The 14,392-nt window shown below is 45.6% G+C and overlaps 1 protein-coding gene across 2 annotated transcripts in view; it reads right to left on the bottom strand.

Annotated features, from left to right (window-relative positions):
- Positions 1-14,392, bottom strand: part of cntn4 (contactin 4) — a 156,968-nt gene that overhangs the window by 90,560 nt on the left and 52,016 nt on the right. For both annotated transcript variants that reach the window (XM_069512953.1, XM_020086371.2), the window contains exon 4: positions 7,234-7,409. In XM_069512953.1, coding sequence (XP_069369054.1) covers positions 7,234-7,409 — 176 coding nt within the window. The remainder of the gene's footprint in view (positions 1-7,233; positions 7,410-14,392) is intronic.

Here is a 14,392-nt window from a genome sequence, read left to right as displayed (position 1 = left end):
TCCTCCCTCCTTTTGTTAAATAAACTCTTTTGTTGAACTCTGCAACTGGGTCCTGACTTCCCTGACCAGTTCATAACAGAATCATCCGGCCAAGCATGGACCCAGCAGAGTTGGACAACTACGGACGAGCACTCTCGTCGCAAGCCACCAAAATCAACCAGAACGAGTCCTCCCTGCGGCTGGTGATGGAACACCTGCAGCAGCTCGGTGCCAGCGTCTCACAACTGGGCGGTCAGTTGGCCGCCCTGCAGGACCAGCTCGTCTCCTCTCCCGGAGCCGCCGCTCACCCCCCAGCCGACGATCCTCCTCCCAGCCCTGCCCCGCAAGCCCGCGAGCCGTACATCCCCATACCAATCAGGTATTCAGGAGATTTAGGTACTTGTTCGCTATTTTTACATCAGTGCCAGCTAGTATTTAGCCAACAACCCCATACCTATGCTACGCCTCAAGCTAAGATAGCCTTCATAATGAGTTTGCTCACAGGACAGGCGGCTGCCTGGTCCTTAGCGATATCGTCACAACAACACGAGTTGGTTAATGATTTTCACCGCTTCACTGAGGAAATGAGACGAGTTTTTGACCACCCGGTAAAGGGCAGACAGGCGACAAGCCAGTTACTCGATCTCAAACAGGGTAGCTCTTCGGTGTCAGAATACGCCGTGAGTTTTCGCATTTTAGCGGCAGAGAGTGGGTGGAATGATTCGGCTCTTCAAGCCATATTTTTTAAGGGGTTGGCAGGGGAATTAAAGGATGAGTTGGCGGTTCGGGAGGAATGTAACTCGTTCAACTCCCTTGTTGATCTAGCTATCCGCCTCGACAATAGGATGAGGGAAAGAGCTAGGGAACGGCAGAGGACGGGGAGCAGGCGGCTCATCTCCGGCACGCAACCCAGCTCACCAGGCTCCGCTCCGGGATTGCCCGACACCACCCACTACGCTCGAGAGCTACGACCGTCACCAGTCGACGAGCCCATGCAATTGGGTCGGGCGCGCCTCACCCCAGCCGAGAGACAACGCAGGATGCGTGACAAGCTGTGCCTCTACTGTGGACAAGGTGGCCACTTCGTTTCCTGCTGCCCGGAGTTGCTAAAAGACCGGGCTCACCAGTAATAGAGAGGACTCTGGTGAGCCACATCTCTTCCTCTCACGCGTCGAGAATTCAGGTTTCAGGTATGATTCACGGACCTGAACACTCGTTTCCAGTCCAAGTGCTGGTAGACTCCGGTGCCGATGACAATTTCATTGACAGAAATTTTATGAAGAGCAACAACATTCCTTTTTATGAGCTGTCCTCTCCCATAAAGGTACACGCCGTAGACGGCAAGCTCATAGAACTTGTGACTCATAAAACTGAACCATTGAAATTGGTCCTCTCCAGTAACCATCATGAGCATTTGGAACTGTTTGTAATCTCCTCACCTCTGAATTCTGTCATTCTGGGAATCCCTTGGTTAAAGCTTCACAATCCCCACGTTGATTGGTCCACCGCCACAATTCGTAACTGGAGTCTCCACTGCCACGCCCACTGCCTCCGTTCCGCTCTGCCCGCCAGGCCTGCAGATCCAGCTCCAGCAGTCGAGGTAATTGAGTTAACAAATGTACCCCCTGACTACCATGACCTCAGCCAAGTTTTTAGCAAAACTTCTGCCACCTCACTGCCCCCACATAGACCCTACGACTGTGCTATTAACTTGTTGCCAGGGGCCCCTCTTCCCACTAAGAGGCTGTACAAGTTGTCCAAACCCGAGCGAGAGGCCATGGAAAAATATATCACAGAGTCCGTGGCAGCAGGCCTCATCCGCCCCTCCTCTTCTCCGGTGGGGGCGGGTTTTTTCTTCGTGGAGAAAAAAGATAAAACCCTGCGGCCTTGCATTGACTACACCGGGTTGAATGACATAACCATAAAAAACAAGTACCCACTCCCCCTGATTGACTCCGCTTTCAGCCCCTTACATTCGGCCCGCGTCTTCTCCAAGCTGGACCTTAGGGACGCCTACCACCTCGTCAGGATTAAGGAGGGGGATGAGTGGAAGACAGCATTCAACACCCACTTAGGTCACTTCGAGTATCTGGTCATGCCTTTTGGACTCACTAATGCCCCCGCTGTATTCCAAAGCCTAGTGAACGATGTATTAAGGGATCTGCTTAACAAAACTGTGTTTGTGTATCTCGATGATATTTTGATTTTCTCTAGCTCCATGGAAGAACACGTTACTCATGTAAGAGATGTGTTGAAAAGGCTTTTGGAGAACAAGTTGTATGTTAAAGCAGAAAAATGTGAATTTCATGTGTCTACTGTGAGCTTCCTGGGTTATGTGGTGGAGAAGGGGCGGCTGCGGGCGGATCCTTCCAAGGTGGAAGCAGTGAAAGAATGGCCCACTCCCACCACCCGCAAGCAGCTGCAGCGCTTCCTGGGGTTTGCCAACTTCTATCGTAGGTTCATAAAGAACTACAGCCGCCTGGCGGCCCCTCTTACTCGTCTCACTTCTACGAAACTCAGTTTTACCTGGTCTCCTGTAGAACAATCTGCCTTTGTGAAACTAAAAGACATGTTTGTTAACGCCCCTGTTCTTGTGCACCCAGATCCTGAGCAGCAGTTCGTGGTCGAGGTTGACGCCTCGGATTCCGGGGTCGGGGCCGTCCTCTCCCAGCGCCAACTCACTGACAATAAGCTCCACCCCTGCGCCTTCTTCTCACGTCGACTCACCCCCGCCGAAAGAAATTACGATGTGGGGAACCGAGAGCTCTTGGCGGTGGTCCTGGCCTTGCAGGAGTGGAGACACTGGCTGGAGGGGGCAGCTCAGCCCTTCATCGTGTGGACAGATCACAAGAACCTCGCCTACCTCCGCACAGCTCGCCGCCTGAACACCCGCCAGGCCCGCTGGGCCCTGTTCCTGGGTCGTTTCCAGTTCACCCTCACCTACCGCCCCGGGTCTCGGAACATCAAGCCGGACGCACTCTCCCGTCAGTTCACCCTGGAGGGAGGGGGGCCCATTAAGGAGACCATCCTGGATCCCGAGTGTGTGCTGGGGGCGGTTCGCTGGCAGGTTGAACAGGAGGTTCAGGAAGCTCTGCAGGGCCAGACGGTTCCGGACGGTTGCCCGCCGGGTCGGTTGTTCGTGCCACCGTCTGCCAGGTCATCAGTGCTCACCTGGGGGCATACGTCGAGGATAGCCTGCCACCCAGGGGTCCACCGCACGCTGGCTCTCATCCAGCAGCGTTTCTGGTGGCCATCCATGATCTCTGACATTCGGGTCTTCATCGCTGCATGCACAGAGTGCGCCCGCAACAAGTCTTCCCATCGACCCCCGGCAGGGCTCCTACAACCTCTGCCCATTCCTCCACGTCCCTGGTCACACATTGCAGTGGACTTTGTTACTGGACTGCCCCCCTCCGAAGGTAACGACACCATCCTCACAGTGGTTGACCGTTTCTCCAAGGCGGTTCATTTTGTCCCCCTCCCTAAACTCCCCACCGCCTTGGAGACTGCTAATCTACTAGTGACACACGTCTTCAGGTTGCACGGGATTCCACAGGACATTGTGTCGGACCGCGGACCTCAGTTCACCTCGCGGGTATGGAAGGCTTTCTGCCGGGCCCTGGGAACCACCTCCAGCCTCACCTCCGGCTTTCATCCCCAGTCTAATGGGCAAACGGAACGGGCCAACCAAAGCCTAGAGTCCTCTCTGCGCTGCGTCGCCTCCCGCCTCCCATCATCCTGGGCTACACACCTGCCCTGGGTGGAATATGCCCACAACTCCCTCATCAGCTCAGCCACCGGGTTCTCACCATTTATGATCAACACCGGTTACCAGCCCCCCTTATTCCCTAACCAAGAGTCCGACGCAGCAGTTCCCTCTGTCCATGCTCAGTTCCGCCGGGTCAGACGCGTGTGGCGAGAGACCCGCGCAGCATTAGGCAGAACGGCTGAGCGCAACCGACGTCTGGCGGACCGACTTCGGGTTCCCTCACCCAACTACCAGGTGGGTCAGCAAGTGTGGCTCTCCTCCCGAGACCTCCCCCTCCAGACCGACTCCCGAAAACTCTCCCCCAGGTACATTGGCCCTTATCCTGTGGAGAGGATAATAAACCCCAGCGCTGTCCGCCTCCGCCTCCCAGCCTCCTTAAACATCCACCCTGTGTTCCACGTCTCCCTCCTAAAGCCAGTCACCGAAAGCCCTCTCCAGCCTCCTGCACCTCCACCGCCTCCCCCACGTCTCGTCGACGGCCACCCAGCCTACACGGTCAACCAGATTCTGAATGTGCGCAGACGGGGTAGGGGCTACCAGTATCTGGTCGACTGGGAGGGATACGGCCCCGAGGAGCGCTCCTGGGTCAGCCGCTCCCTCATCCTCGACCCGCAACTGCTGCGGGATTTTTACATCAGGTTTCCAGGTAAACCTGGTAGGACGCCAGGTGGCGCCCCTTGAGGGGAGGGTACTGTTGTGGTTCGATTTTTGAGGATTATGTTTTGGTTTGTGTTAACATCTCTCTCTCTCTCCCTCATACAGAGTGTGCTCCAAGGGGCGGGGCCATCTCCTGGAGCACAGAGCACCGGGCACACCTGCAGCTCATCATGCCCTCATTGGTTGGCTTCTTAAGCCACTCTCCCTTTGTCTCCTGTGCCGGATGATTCATTTGCCTTGCAGTGCCAAGCCAGTGCTTCGTGTGACTCCAGCTGATTGCCTCGCCTCGAGTAATTCCTTCATGTCCCTTTGTATTGTGAGTTTTGTGCCTCGACACCATTTCAGTTGTACTTTTGTTCCTGAGTCTTTTCCCATTTCTATGGAGATTTTTAGTTGTTACTTTATTTTTTGAGTATTTTCCTGAGGAACTGTCCTCCCTCCTTTTGTTAAATAAACTCTTTTGTTGAACTCTGCAACTGGGTCCTGACTTCCCTGACCAGTTCATAACAGTTTCACTGCTTTGTGTTCATTATCGGCTCTCCCTCTCTCGCTTCAGCATATACTGTAGGCCTCTCGACCAACGCTGCTCTCTCTCGCTCTCGTTGAGTCGTGGTACACAGTCATCACACACAGTGTGTGAACATTTTACGTTTAAACCTCAGAGAAAACTTGTGCAAAGCTGATTTCACATGAAACAGCAACACAACATCACTGTGATATGAACCTCAAGTTGTTAACGATCCTCCAGTAAACTGAGAGAAGAGGAAGAATGGCTGCATGTTTTCTTTTTTTTAAAGGTTCATACCAAAGTGATGTTTTGCTGCTGTTCCAAGTGAAATCAGCTTTAGACAGTTTTCAGCTAACGGTCTCTGGAGGCTTCAATGGAAAGTATTCTCACATAACTTCTCTCTGCTGTATGCATAGCTGTGTTTGTGTCTTTCCATTTACAGCGTTATCACGTGAGCTAATCAAGGCACAGGATTGGTGGGTTTACTGCCCCTACCCCAGGAGATGTTGCCACAGCATGTGCATTCTAACAGACCTGACTAATCGATTACTAAATTAGTTTCCAACTATTTCTATAATCAATTATAATTGATTTAACTGATTAGCTGTTGCAGCCCTATCGCAGAGACACATAAACATAAAATCAGCTGATTACAAGTGATGGACCACTACAAGTAAGCATCCACGAACCAGAAGGTTGGTGGTCCGATTCCCGGCTTCTTCGTCCTTGGGCAAGATACTGAACCCAAAATTGCCGCTGACAGTTGTGCCAGCAGTGTGTGAGTGATGTATATTTGAGAAAGTGCTGCACATACATGCACTGTATGAATGTGTGTGTGAACTGGTGAGAGGTTAGACTGTACAGTGAAACACTCTGAGTTGTAATCAAAACGAGGAAAGTGCCACATAGTGTAAGCACAGAACATTTGCCATTCTACATTAAACTACCCAGCAGTGTAGAAAGTAATTAAAACAAGCTCCATTTGGAGCAACTACAGGCTAATTCCATAATGTAACACAATACATTATTATAAATTGAAAAATAAATAATTTTCACTTTAAATGCTTTGTTCACTTTGAATACTTCTGTTTTCAGCCTCTAGGGGGGAAAGCAAAAAAAAACTCTAATCATCTTATGAAGTTGATTTGGAAAACATGTCGCAAACTAAATATTTACCTACCCTGTGGACACCAGCATCCAGCCAGTCATATTTGTGTCCAACGGATGTAAGTAAATATAATATTTATTCCATTTTTTAGCTCCAATTTGGATCTTCACTCACTCCTGAGGGAAAGATCTGGCTCTGAACTGACTAAAAGCTCCTGTAGTTTTACCAGCCAGCTGCTGACCCTGTGTGTGTGAAGTCTGGTAGTGTTTATCTGGAAATGAGGTAGAGGTAAATGAGTTGCAGGCCATAAAACCTAAACAATGAGATGAGGTACAATGCTCCTGAGAGCTGAGGGGAAGTACAGATAAGGTGATAATTGTACACAATCATTTGATCAGTTGTCTAAAGCAAACTATTGATGACTGCAGCTTGAGGCAAGATTTCAAAAGCTGCACTTAAAATTGGGTTTATTACAATGTGTTACTTCCAACTTAAATGCCAAGTAACGTTTTTGGCCACCAACAGAAAAAATTGTGACATTTTCAGTTTGTATAGTGAACTAGTTAGCAACCGTTGCTTATTTACTAATGCAGCACTTACAGAGCAACTTGACGGTCATTTAAAATCATTTGCTCTCTTTCAGCTCTGCTTTTGGTCTCTACCAGTCTCTGAATGCAAAATGCTCCACCGTGTTCACCAGGTAGTTGCTAATTCTGTGCCTGTTGTTTAGTGCTGAGCCAGTTGTCTTCAATGCCTTCTGTGCTTGCTGTGGCAGAAAAATGACCCGAGCAGTGAGAGTGATCCAAAGACTTGTTGGCTGGACAGCTGGACAACGAGCTGGAATACAGTAAAGTGCCATAAAGCTGAGGGTCTACTGATTCAGGTGGATGTTTTCTGTAGCTTATTTTCACCTCTGACGGGGTGTAATTATAAAAAAGTACTGAACATTGTAGCTTCAAGTAAAAGAATAAATCTCTTACCACTGGCTCAGTAACAGAGTTCTATAATTTACCATAAATATGCTTTACTCATGTTTCATTTTAATTGGATTTTTGTAGGATATTTTTGATCTGCAGTGATGACTCAGATCAAAATCTAGTCACCACACACTGGGAGTTAATAATTCCCTAAAAAAAAAAAAAGCTGCAATGTCATCCTGGAGAATAACTGGCAACCACCAATGTTTGCCTACAGAGAAAAATTAAGACTCACATGCAAAGGTTAGACTAGCCTCTCGGCTGACGATGGTCCCAAAAGAGTTGGAGGCGAGGCACTGATACGTTCCAGCATCCTGGTCTTTGTTAAGACGGTTGATTCTGAGGTTGCCTCCAGAGAGGCTGTAGTGCGATCCAGATTTGGGACTGATTTCTGTGCCGTTCAGTTTCCACCTGAAGAAAAACATTATACACATTACACACATTATAACAATAAATAATGGAGAAACATGTAAATGAGCAAATTAAACATTGTTCAGTGTAGACTGGGGCAATGGAAGTGTTCCAAAGTAGAAGAAGAAGAAGAGGGTGACTTGCACATTTGACTTTTTTTTAACAGGAAAGAAAGAGAATGTGGAGAGGGCCCGGAAATCATGCCCTCCAGCTTAGTGTTAATTTAAGCAATGGTTAAACCTCCATGGTGCCAAGGACTTGACTCTCGGAGAATAGATAGCATTGCAGGCCATCCATCTTGGCAGGCCCCAGTCAAACCAGATGAACACACTGCTTAATCACGATGGTGCAACAATTAAAACAAATGCCTGCAACCATGCCTTCACACTTGTGTATTCCAGCCACATGATTATCGTTGGTGTTAGGGGTGATCAACGAAGGGTATAATTCACTTAAAAATGGCAACACACTCTCCAATCTCTTCACACAGATGCACATTATTAGGAGGAAACACAAGTGGGAGGAAATAAGAAAAATGCTTTCAAGCCATAACTTATTTTCAGCTAGTGCAAAAAAAGAGCTTAGACTGTTATGTTATTTGTTATCAAGGATGTACGACCATAAAAGCAACAAAAGGTTCTGCACAGATAAACAAGCACAAAAGTATTGTTTTATACCGAAAATGGACAATGCAGATTTGATTAGGGCTCAAGGTGATTCTGCAGTTGATTATTTCTTTGATGAGAAGTTGTGCATTTCCTTGTGCTCTGATTTTTTTCTCAATTTTCATTCAATAATTTCAGCCTAAGCCAGAGAAAACAGTGTATTGTTTCACTTGGAAAAGAAAAGACTCTTTGATGTGAAAAAAGGGGCTTTGCTAAAGCCCTTTGGTACAGTAGACAGAAGTTGTGCAAAGCTGTTTTGTGCACTGCTATCTTTACTCCCCCTTGCCGTGCCAATGTGGTGCCTTTGAGGCATAAGAAGACCCTTTTTGACAGTGCTGTTGTGTTATCACTGTGGTATTTTCTTGCTATATGACATCTTTTATAGTATAACGCCATATACAACAGACTTATTGGCTCATTTTGTTGCAGAAAATCAACTATGTTCGATGCCCTGGCCACTGTTGTTGGTGCCAGATCATCACATAATACACAAGTAGGAGCTGATTACATGAAAAACAATGTCAGACTGTGTTGCTTACCCGCCTACCCACAGACTGAAGTGTCTCACCAGCAGCAGGGTATTTGTGGGTTGGATGCTGCAGCACTCACAACCTGCCTCTACAGACTTATTTTCTTTTAATAGACAAAATGTGGAGCACAATGGTCTTTCATGGCCTTTCTCCAGTTCAGTCATAAGTAAGTGCACACACTCTGGAGCCTTATTGCTATACACAATACAGAAGAGCCTGAGGGGGTTGGATGGGGGTGGTGGTGGCTGTCGTCTCACAGGGTTACAGCGGCGATTCATTTGCAGCTGAAACAAACAAAAATCAAAATTTTCCACTGTATTTTACGGCCTACGAGCATCTTAGACTTGAATGCAAAAAGGCAGAGTGGACCAGAGAGCAGCAGAGAGGGGGGAGTAATGCTCCAAACCTCACTGTCCGATGAAGAAGGTGTATTTTCCCTTTGTGAAAAAGGATTCCATCAATAATAAACGCACCCTTTTCACAGTCGTAATTGCCCCGAGAAACTCTGAAAACCCCAAATTCTAAATGGTTTAATCAGGTGACAGCATGAAAACATTGTTGTAAAAAGGTTTTTCTGACAGTTGTTGATTTGCTGCCTTATCTGAGCCGTCCACTGAACAGCTAATTGAGCCTGGAAAATGTTTTGATGTATTGGAGTCTGTAATCACGTCCTGCACTGAAAAGGAGGAAGAATTACCCCAGCTGGAGGAAGATAGTGAGAATCCCTAAATGTGCCACATTGTTCATGTGTGTGGGGTTGTTAAACATAGTGGTACTTAAAGATAACTACCCACCCAGCGCTGCCATTTCTCTTTTGTGACAAATTGAATTCCCTGAGACAACTCTTGGTGCTTTAAGCCAATTAGATAACAACTTTAAAGCAGCTAAGTGACAGATATTCAAATTTCTGTGAAACACTCTAACAGCAGATAAATTGAGACCGGTGCGGGAACAGAGACAGAACGAAGTTTGGATTCTAGAAATCATCCATATCCGTGCATTGGAGCAACAGATTCCATCAAACACATGTAAACCAGATTATTTAATAATTCTATTTACAATGATTTATGCTGGCAAGCAGGCCAGAACAGCAGTTCCATTTGTTAGGCACATGCTTTATGCAATCATGTAACAACAGGCCGCGTACACAGTGGCATAATACCACACCATCTGGTTTATGAGGCTGTGAATGTTCGGAGGTCTGCTCCTTTTTCTTGGGCCTGGTGCTTTAATGTATTAATAAAAATACTAGTTTGGGTTTTACGTGTTTGCCCCCACCCCAGATAGTTACAGTTAAAGTTCTGGGTTTAGTTACGTTTAACACCATTCATGTTATTTACAAGCTTCACTGCCTTGTGTTTGTTGTAACTGTTTGTCCAATGAGCCCAGAGAATCTATTTGTGTTGGCAAACAGGCTCATAAGGTTTAATATCAGAGGTGGTGACAGGCAAGTGCTTCAAAAGAAAAGAGGCTTCATTTGTGTGTAACCAATTTCAGTCATTTTTGTAAGTTGATGAAACAAATAGCTTTTTTCAATGCAAGAATAGTTGTTTCTACAGTGTCCCTTAAAGGACAAACGACACACCGGCTGTAGAGAAGGGATAGTTTCTGCATGTCCAGACTGAACACGTGAAGTTTTTCAAGGGGGTGAGTTTAGCCTCTTTTTAGAGGAAGTTACCAGACTGCATTGAGCACAGCAACACAATATTTAACTGGAACGCAGAAGATTGACATAGATTCACCTTATCTTCCTTCCAATAATCATTGAATAAATTCTTTAGGTGTTATATTTACCATCTGTTTGACAGGACAAAGAGGGAGAGAGATGATAGACAGAGATGGAGAAAGAGCAGGAAGAACAGAGAGAAAGAGGTAAGAAACCAGGTAAGAAAGTGGACAGGGAGTCGAGACCACATAGTTATAAATGCATGTTCGTCATTGTTCTCCCCACAGTCTTTACAGTGGTCTTATCAATGACTTTACATCACTAAACACATCAAAAGTGGTTTCTCCTCAACCTCTTTTTACATGTATTTACATCATAGATATTTTGTTTGCTTTATTTATGACTAGATTACCAGTATATACTTTTTTCAATTTCCACTCAATATGTTTATGTGTCATTGTCAGTGCAGATGGAGAGAAGAGGATGGAGAGGGAGAGGAGAGAGAGCATGAACCAGGTAAGAAAGTGGATAGGAAGTCAAGACCACATAAGCCCTGTTAGCTACCCCCTACAGTCTTCGCAGTGGACATCATAACAATTTTACAATACTAAGCAGTGTAATGATGTACTGTCAGCAAATGTGGATTCTTTCCAACCACTTCTTACATAGATTTATTTTATAAATATTCTGTTTGTTTGCTTAATTTATTTCGTATATGTTGTTTTCTAGCTCTGTACATTATATTTATGTGTTATTGCCAGTGCGAAGAGGGCAAGAGGAGGAATAACCAGGTGAGAAAGTGGACAGATAGTCTGTAGACTTCATTCTAAACATCATATCTTCATTACAACACTTTCCTAGTTAACAACATATGCTCTTTGTTTATTTTCAAAATTGAAGGAGAAAGAGAAGAATATGGAGATTCTCTGAAAGATGAGAGAGTGAGAGGGTAGACAAGATAGACAAATGAAGAGACAAAAGAGAGCTGCATACCAGCCACCAAGCTGAAGCAGAGAGGGCTCAAGATTACTTTTTTGATTTAGGGGATAAGGACACAGGTCCAAAACAATTAAAGCTGTCTAAGTACCCACACGATCAGACTGGTACCCAAAACAGAGGCTTCCAACAAAAACATTCTTTATCTGTTTGTGCTGTTTGTTAGCCATGGCATTATACTGCTTATTCCGCTCATGACATGTCTGGTATGATATAAAAACAACATAACAACAATGTTGTTCATGAGGTTAAAAACTAGATTTTCACAGGAGGTGGACTTGAACTGGTAGGCACATAACATAACAGCCATCTGAAGGTTATCACTCTCTCAGTTTCCCCCGGCCTGTTTTGTGGTCGTAATTGTCCGTGCCGACCCCGTACTGTTTGCATGCATTCTCATAGGGGCTGAGCATCCCGACAACTGTGATCCTAGAATCGTCCCTGTCCAAAGGTCTTTGTTTTAGAGACCCCCCCGTTTAAGTAAACCATGACCTAAGTGTCACTACTTGTCAGCTAGAAACTTACCACATTTCGACACAGGGCCTAAGTACTGAATGTGTAAAAATTTAACCTATGCTGAATCTTTAGCAGTTATCCAATGGGTGTTAGCCTTTAAACAGACATTTCAGTTCTTATAACATTCTTTGAGGCCCATACTGAATTATTGAACACATATCACACTAAACCCTTGAAAGAGGTTTTGGCTGGAACTGCTTCTCTTTGACTTGATGTCAGATTGTATCGATGATGATGATGATGCCTCTCACAGCAGGTTTTCCAGGTTTGGGTCAGTCAGAGCTGATTGGAGCTGAATCTTTGTAAGAGTCTATTTGAAAAGAGGTGCTCATAGCAGCTGGTTGTCCCGAACAGAGACTTCAGTGCATGTCTCCTCAGGATGGAAAATCCTCGGGACGTACGTACAGTTTATAGAGCTCCAGCCGAGGGGAGTTGTACTTCACTTTGAGCTTGTTGTTGCTTTGCAGCATGATTATTTCATGTTAAGGTTTGTCAGACACAACAGCTGGTTCCACGTTATACAACTTAATCAACACTCTCAGTTCCTTTCATTCATTTTTCATATCCTGAAACCTCTCGCCAAACGCCTCAATGAGTTTTGCAAAGTCACCAGCACATTCAGAGGTCATAGGAGGCTTTTGTTCTTGCAGAGTAAGAAAGTGCAGTGTTTGCACACAATGCTCAGTCTTACTTTGTCCGGAGCAAGCAGCTCTGCAGCGGCAACAAGACACTTACACTTTGCAAATGTTCTTTGTGAATGAAGTTTCAGCTTCTTAGCTTTTAGCTTGCTCACCATAAAACTTGCCTGCGTAACATTGTCTCTGTCTGAATGTGGTCTTGTGACACCAACAAGCAGAGGATTTAAGCCCATTGTTGAAATAGTTTCCCAAACTGTATGTGGGCACAATTTCACTGTCAGTAAACTACTCTTCTACTATATGTTATTTTCATTTATTACATCAAATTGCTGACATTTTTTTGTATTGATGAGGTTTATTTTTCTTATCCTTCCCTCGATTATTTGTGCTGTTTTACCTCTTGATGGTCACGGGGGGAGTGGACAATGTCCCATTGGGCGAGAGGTGGTGCACACCATGGACAGGTCAACTTAAAGAGAAAAAACAACCTTATCCAAGTGTCTCACAGGCCGTTTTTGGCCCAGAGGCCAGAGTTTGCTTTTAGAGATTGTGCATCTTCAAAATGAATCCAGTCAGGAAACAAACATAGCTAACAGCCACAAAGTTTTTCTAACTGTGTGAGCACTTTTAAATCGTCAGCCAGGTGTATTTGTGTTTCAGTTTGTTGTGTGCTTTGGAAGTGCATCCTTTGTTGGCTGACAATCCACCGTATGTGTCTGCCTCTAATTGGATAAGTGATCCAGCTTCGATGATGGGACAGTAGTTTCCACACATTCTGTAAATCACACTGATGAAGCTCGTGTTGCTGAGTTGTACTTTTCACTTTTGTCACCTTATTTTTAACAGGCACTTGTGAGAGCAGCATCAGTCTTCTCATGTGACTCTTGCAAGAACGCAAATAAGCAGATTTGCCAAACTGTGGAACTATTCCTCTGACACCGTTGTGCAGAATTAGACTGCTTATTGGTTTGGGGATGTTGTGTGTCAAAACACCCTAAAGAGGAAAGTCTGCTGATACATGTTGGTTTATACAGCTTCAGTATAAATGTAAAAAAACGTCCTTATATATTATAGGATTTTTAACAAGCCACCTCAGTGCCTGCAATTGATTTTTTCATGCAACCTCCTTATTTTCCGCTTATTAAGATATAAAAATCCCTCTTTGTTTTTGTTCATCTGGGCTCAGTGCAGACAATATCTCTGCTCGTGACATTTAATGTAAACACTGCAGCTCGAGCTGTCACAGTTCACTGCTGTGCGATGTGCAATTAGTAAACTTTTGAACATGACCAAGGTGTTGCAGCAGATCTCTCGAAGGCGTCAGCTGCTCTGACAGGACTGCACAGCGACCTTGACAGGAAACAGTAAATTAGGCCCTCCTCTAAACTGGCCCAATCCCAAGTATTAAATGTACCAATCCTTTCAAATCTTACTCCAGCAATTTCAGTCTGCAAACATGATTGATTTTAACTTTTACTTGCCAGAAACGCCTCCACGCAACACCACACCCTTTCAATAGACTATTGGTCCAAGAAAAAAGGAAAAAGAACTGCTCTTTGAACTCTGCGGGGGGAAAAAAAGAACATCGTTGGAGCAAGGTGCACGGAGAGCTTAACATGCATTCCCAGACTACACACAGACAAGACACGTTTCCAGCAGGGACTTGAAAAGAAAATCCACCAGGAAATAGAATTCATGTAATAGATTCCTATGATCCTGATCAGCTCAGGCTTGACTTGTGAGGATGAACAAGTCTTTTCTAAAGCTAGAGACAACGGAGCCAAGACTCTTGTTAATGCAAAAGGAGACAAATCCTGGGGCGGTTACATCTGGGATGAATGGAAGGCTGAATCTGAGGACGGCACTACAATAGCCAGGGTTACATTACAGAATATGGACACTGTCTCTGCTTTGCAACTGTTAGGACGGCAATGAACTGACTCACATTTGGCATTAAAAGCCCTAAATACAT

Source organism: Paralichthys olivaceus, chromosome 2 (genome assembly GCF_024713975.1).
Source record: "Paralichthys olivaceus isolate ysfri-2021 chromosome 2, ASM2471397v2, whole genome shotgun sequence".
Lineage (NCBI taxonomy): Eukaryota > Metazoa > Chordata > Actinopteri > Pleuronectiformes > Paralichthyidae > Paralichthys > Paralichthys olivaceus.
The sequence above is the reverse complement of the archived record's forward strand: the minus strand, read 5'-3'. Positions and strand labels throughout refer to the sequence as shown.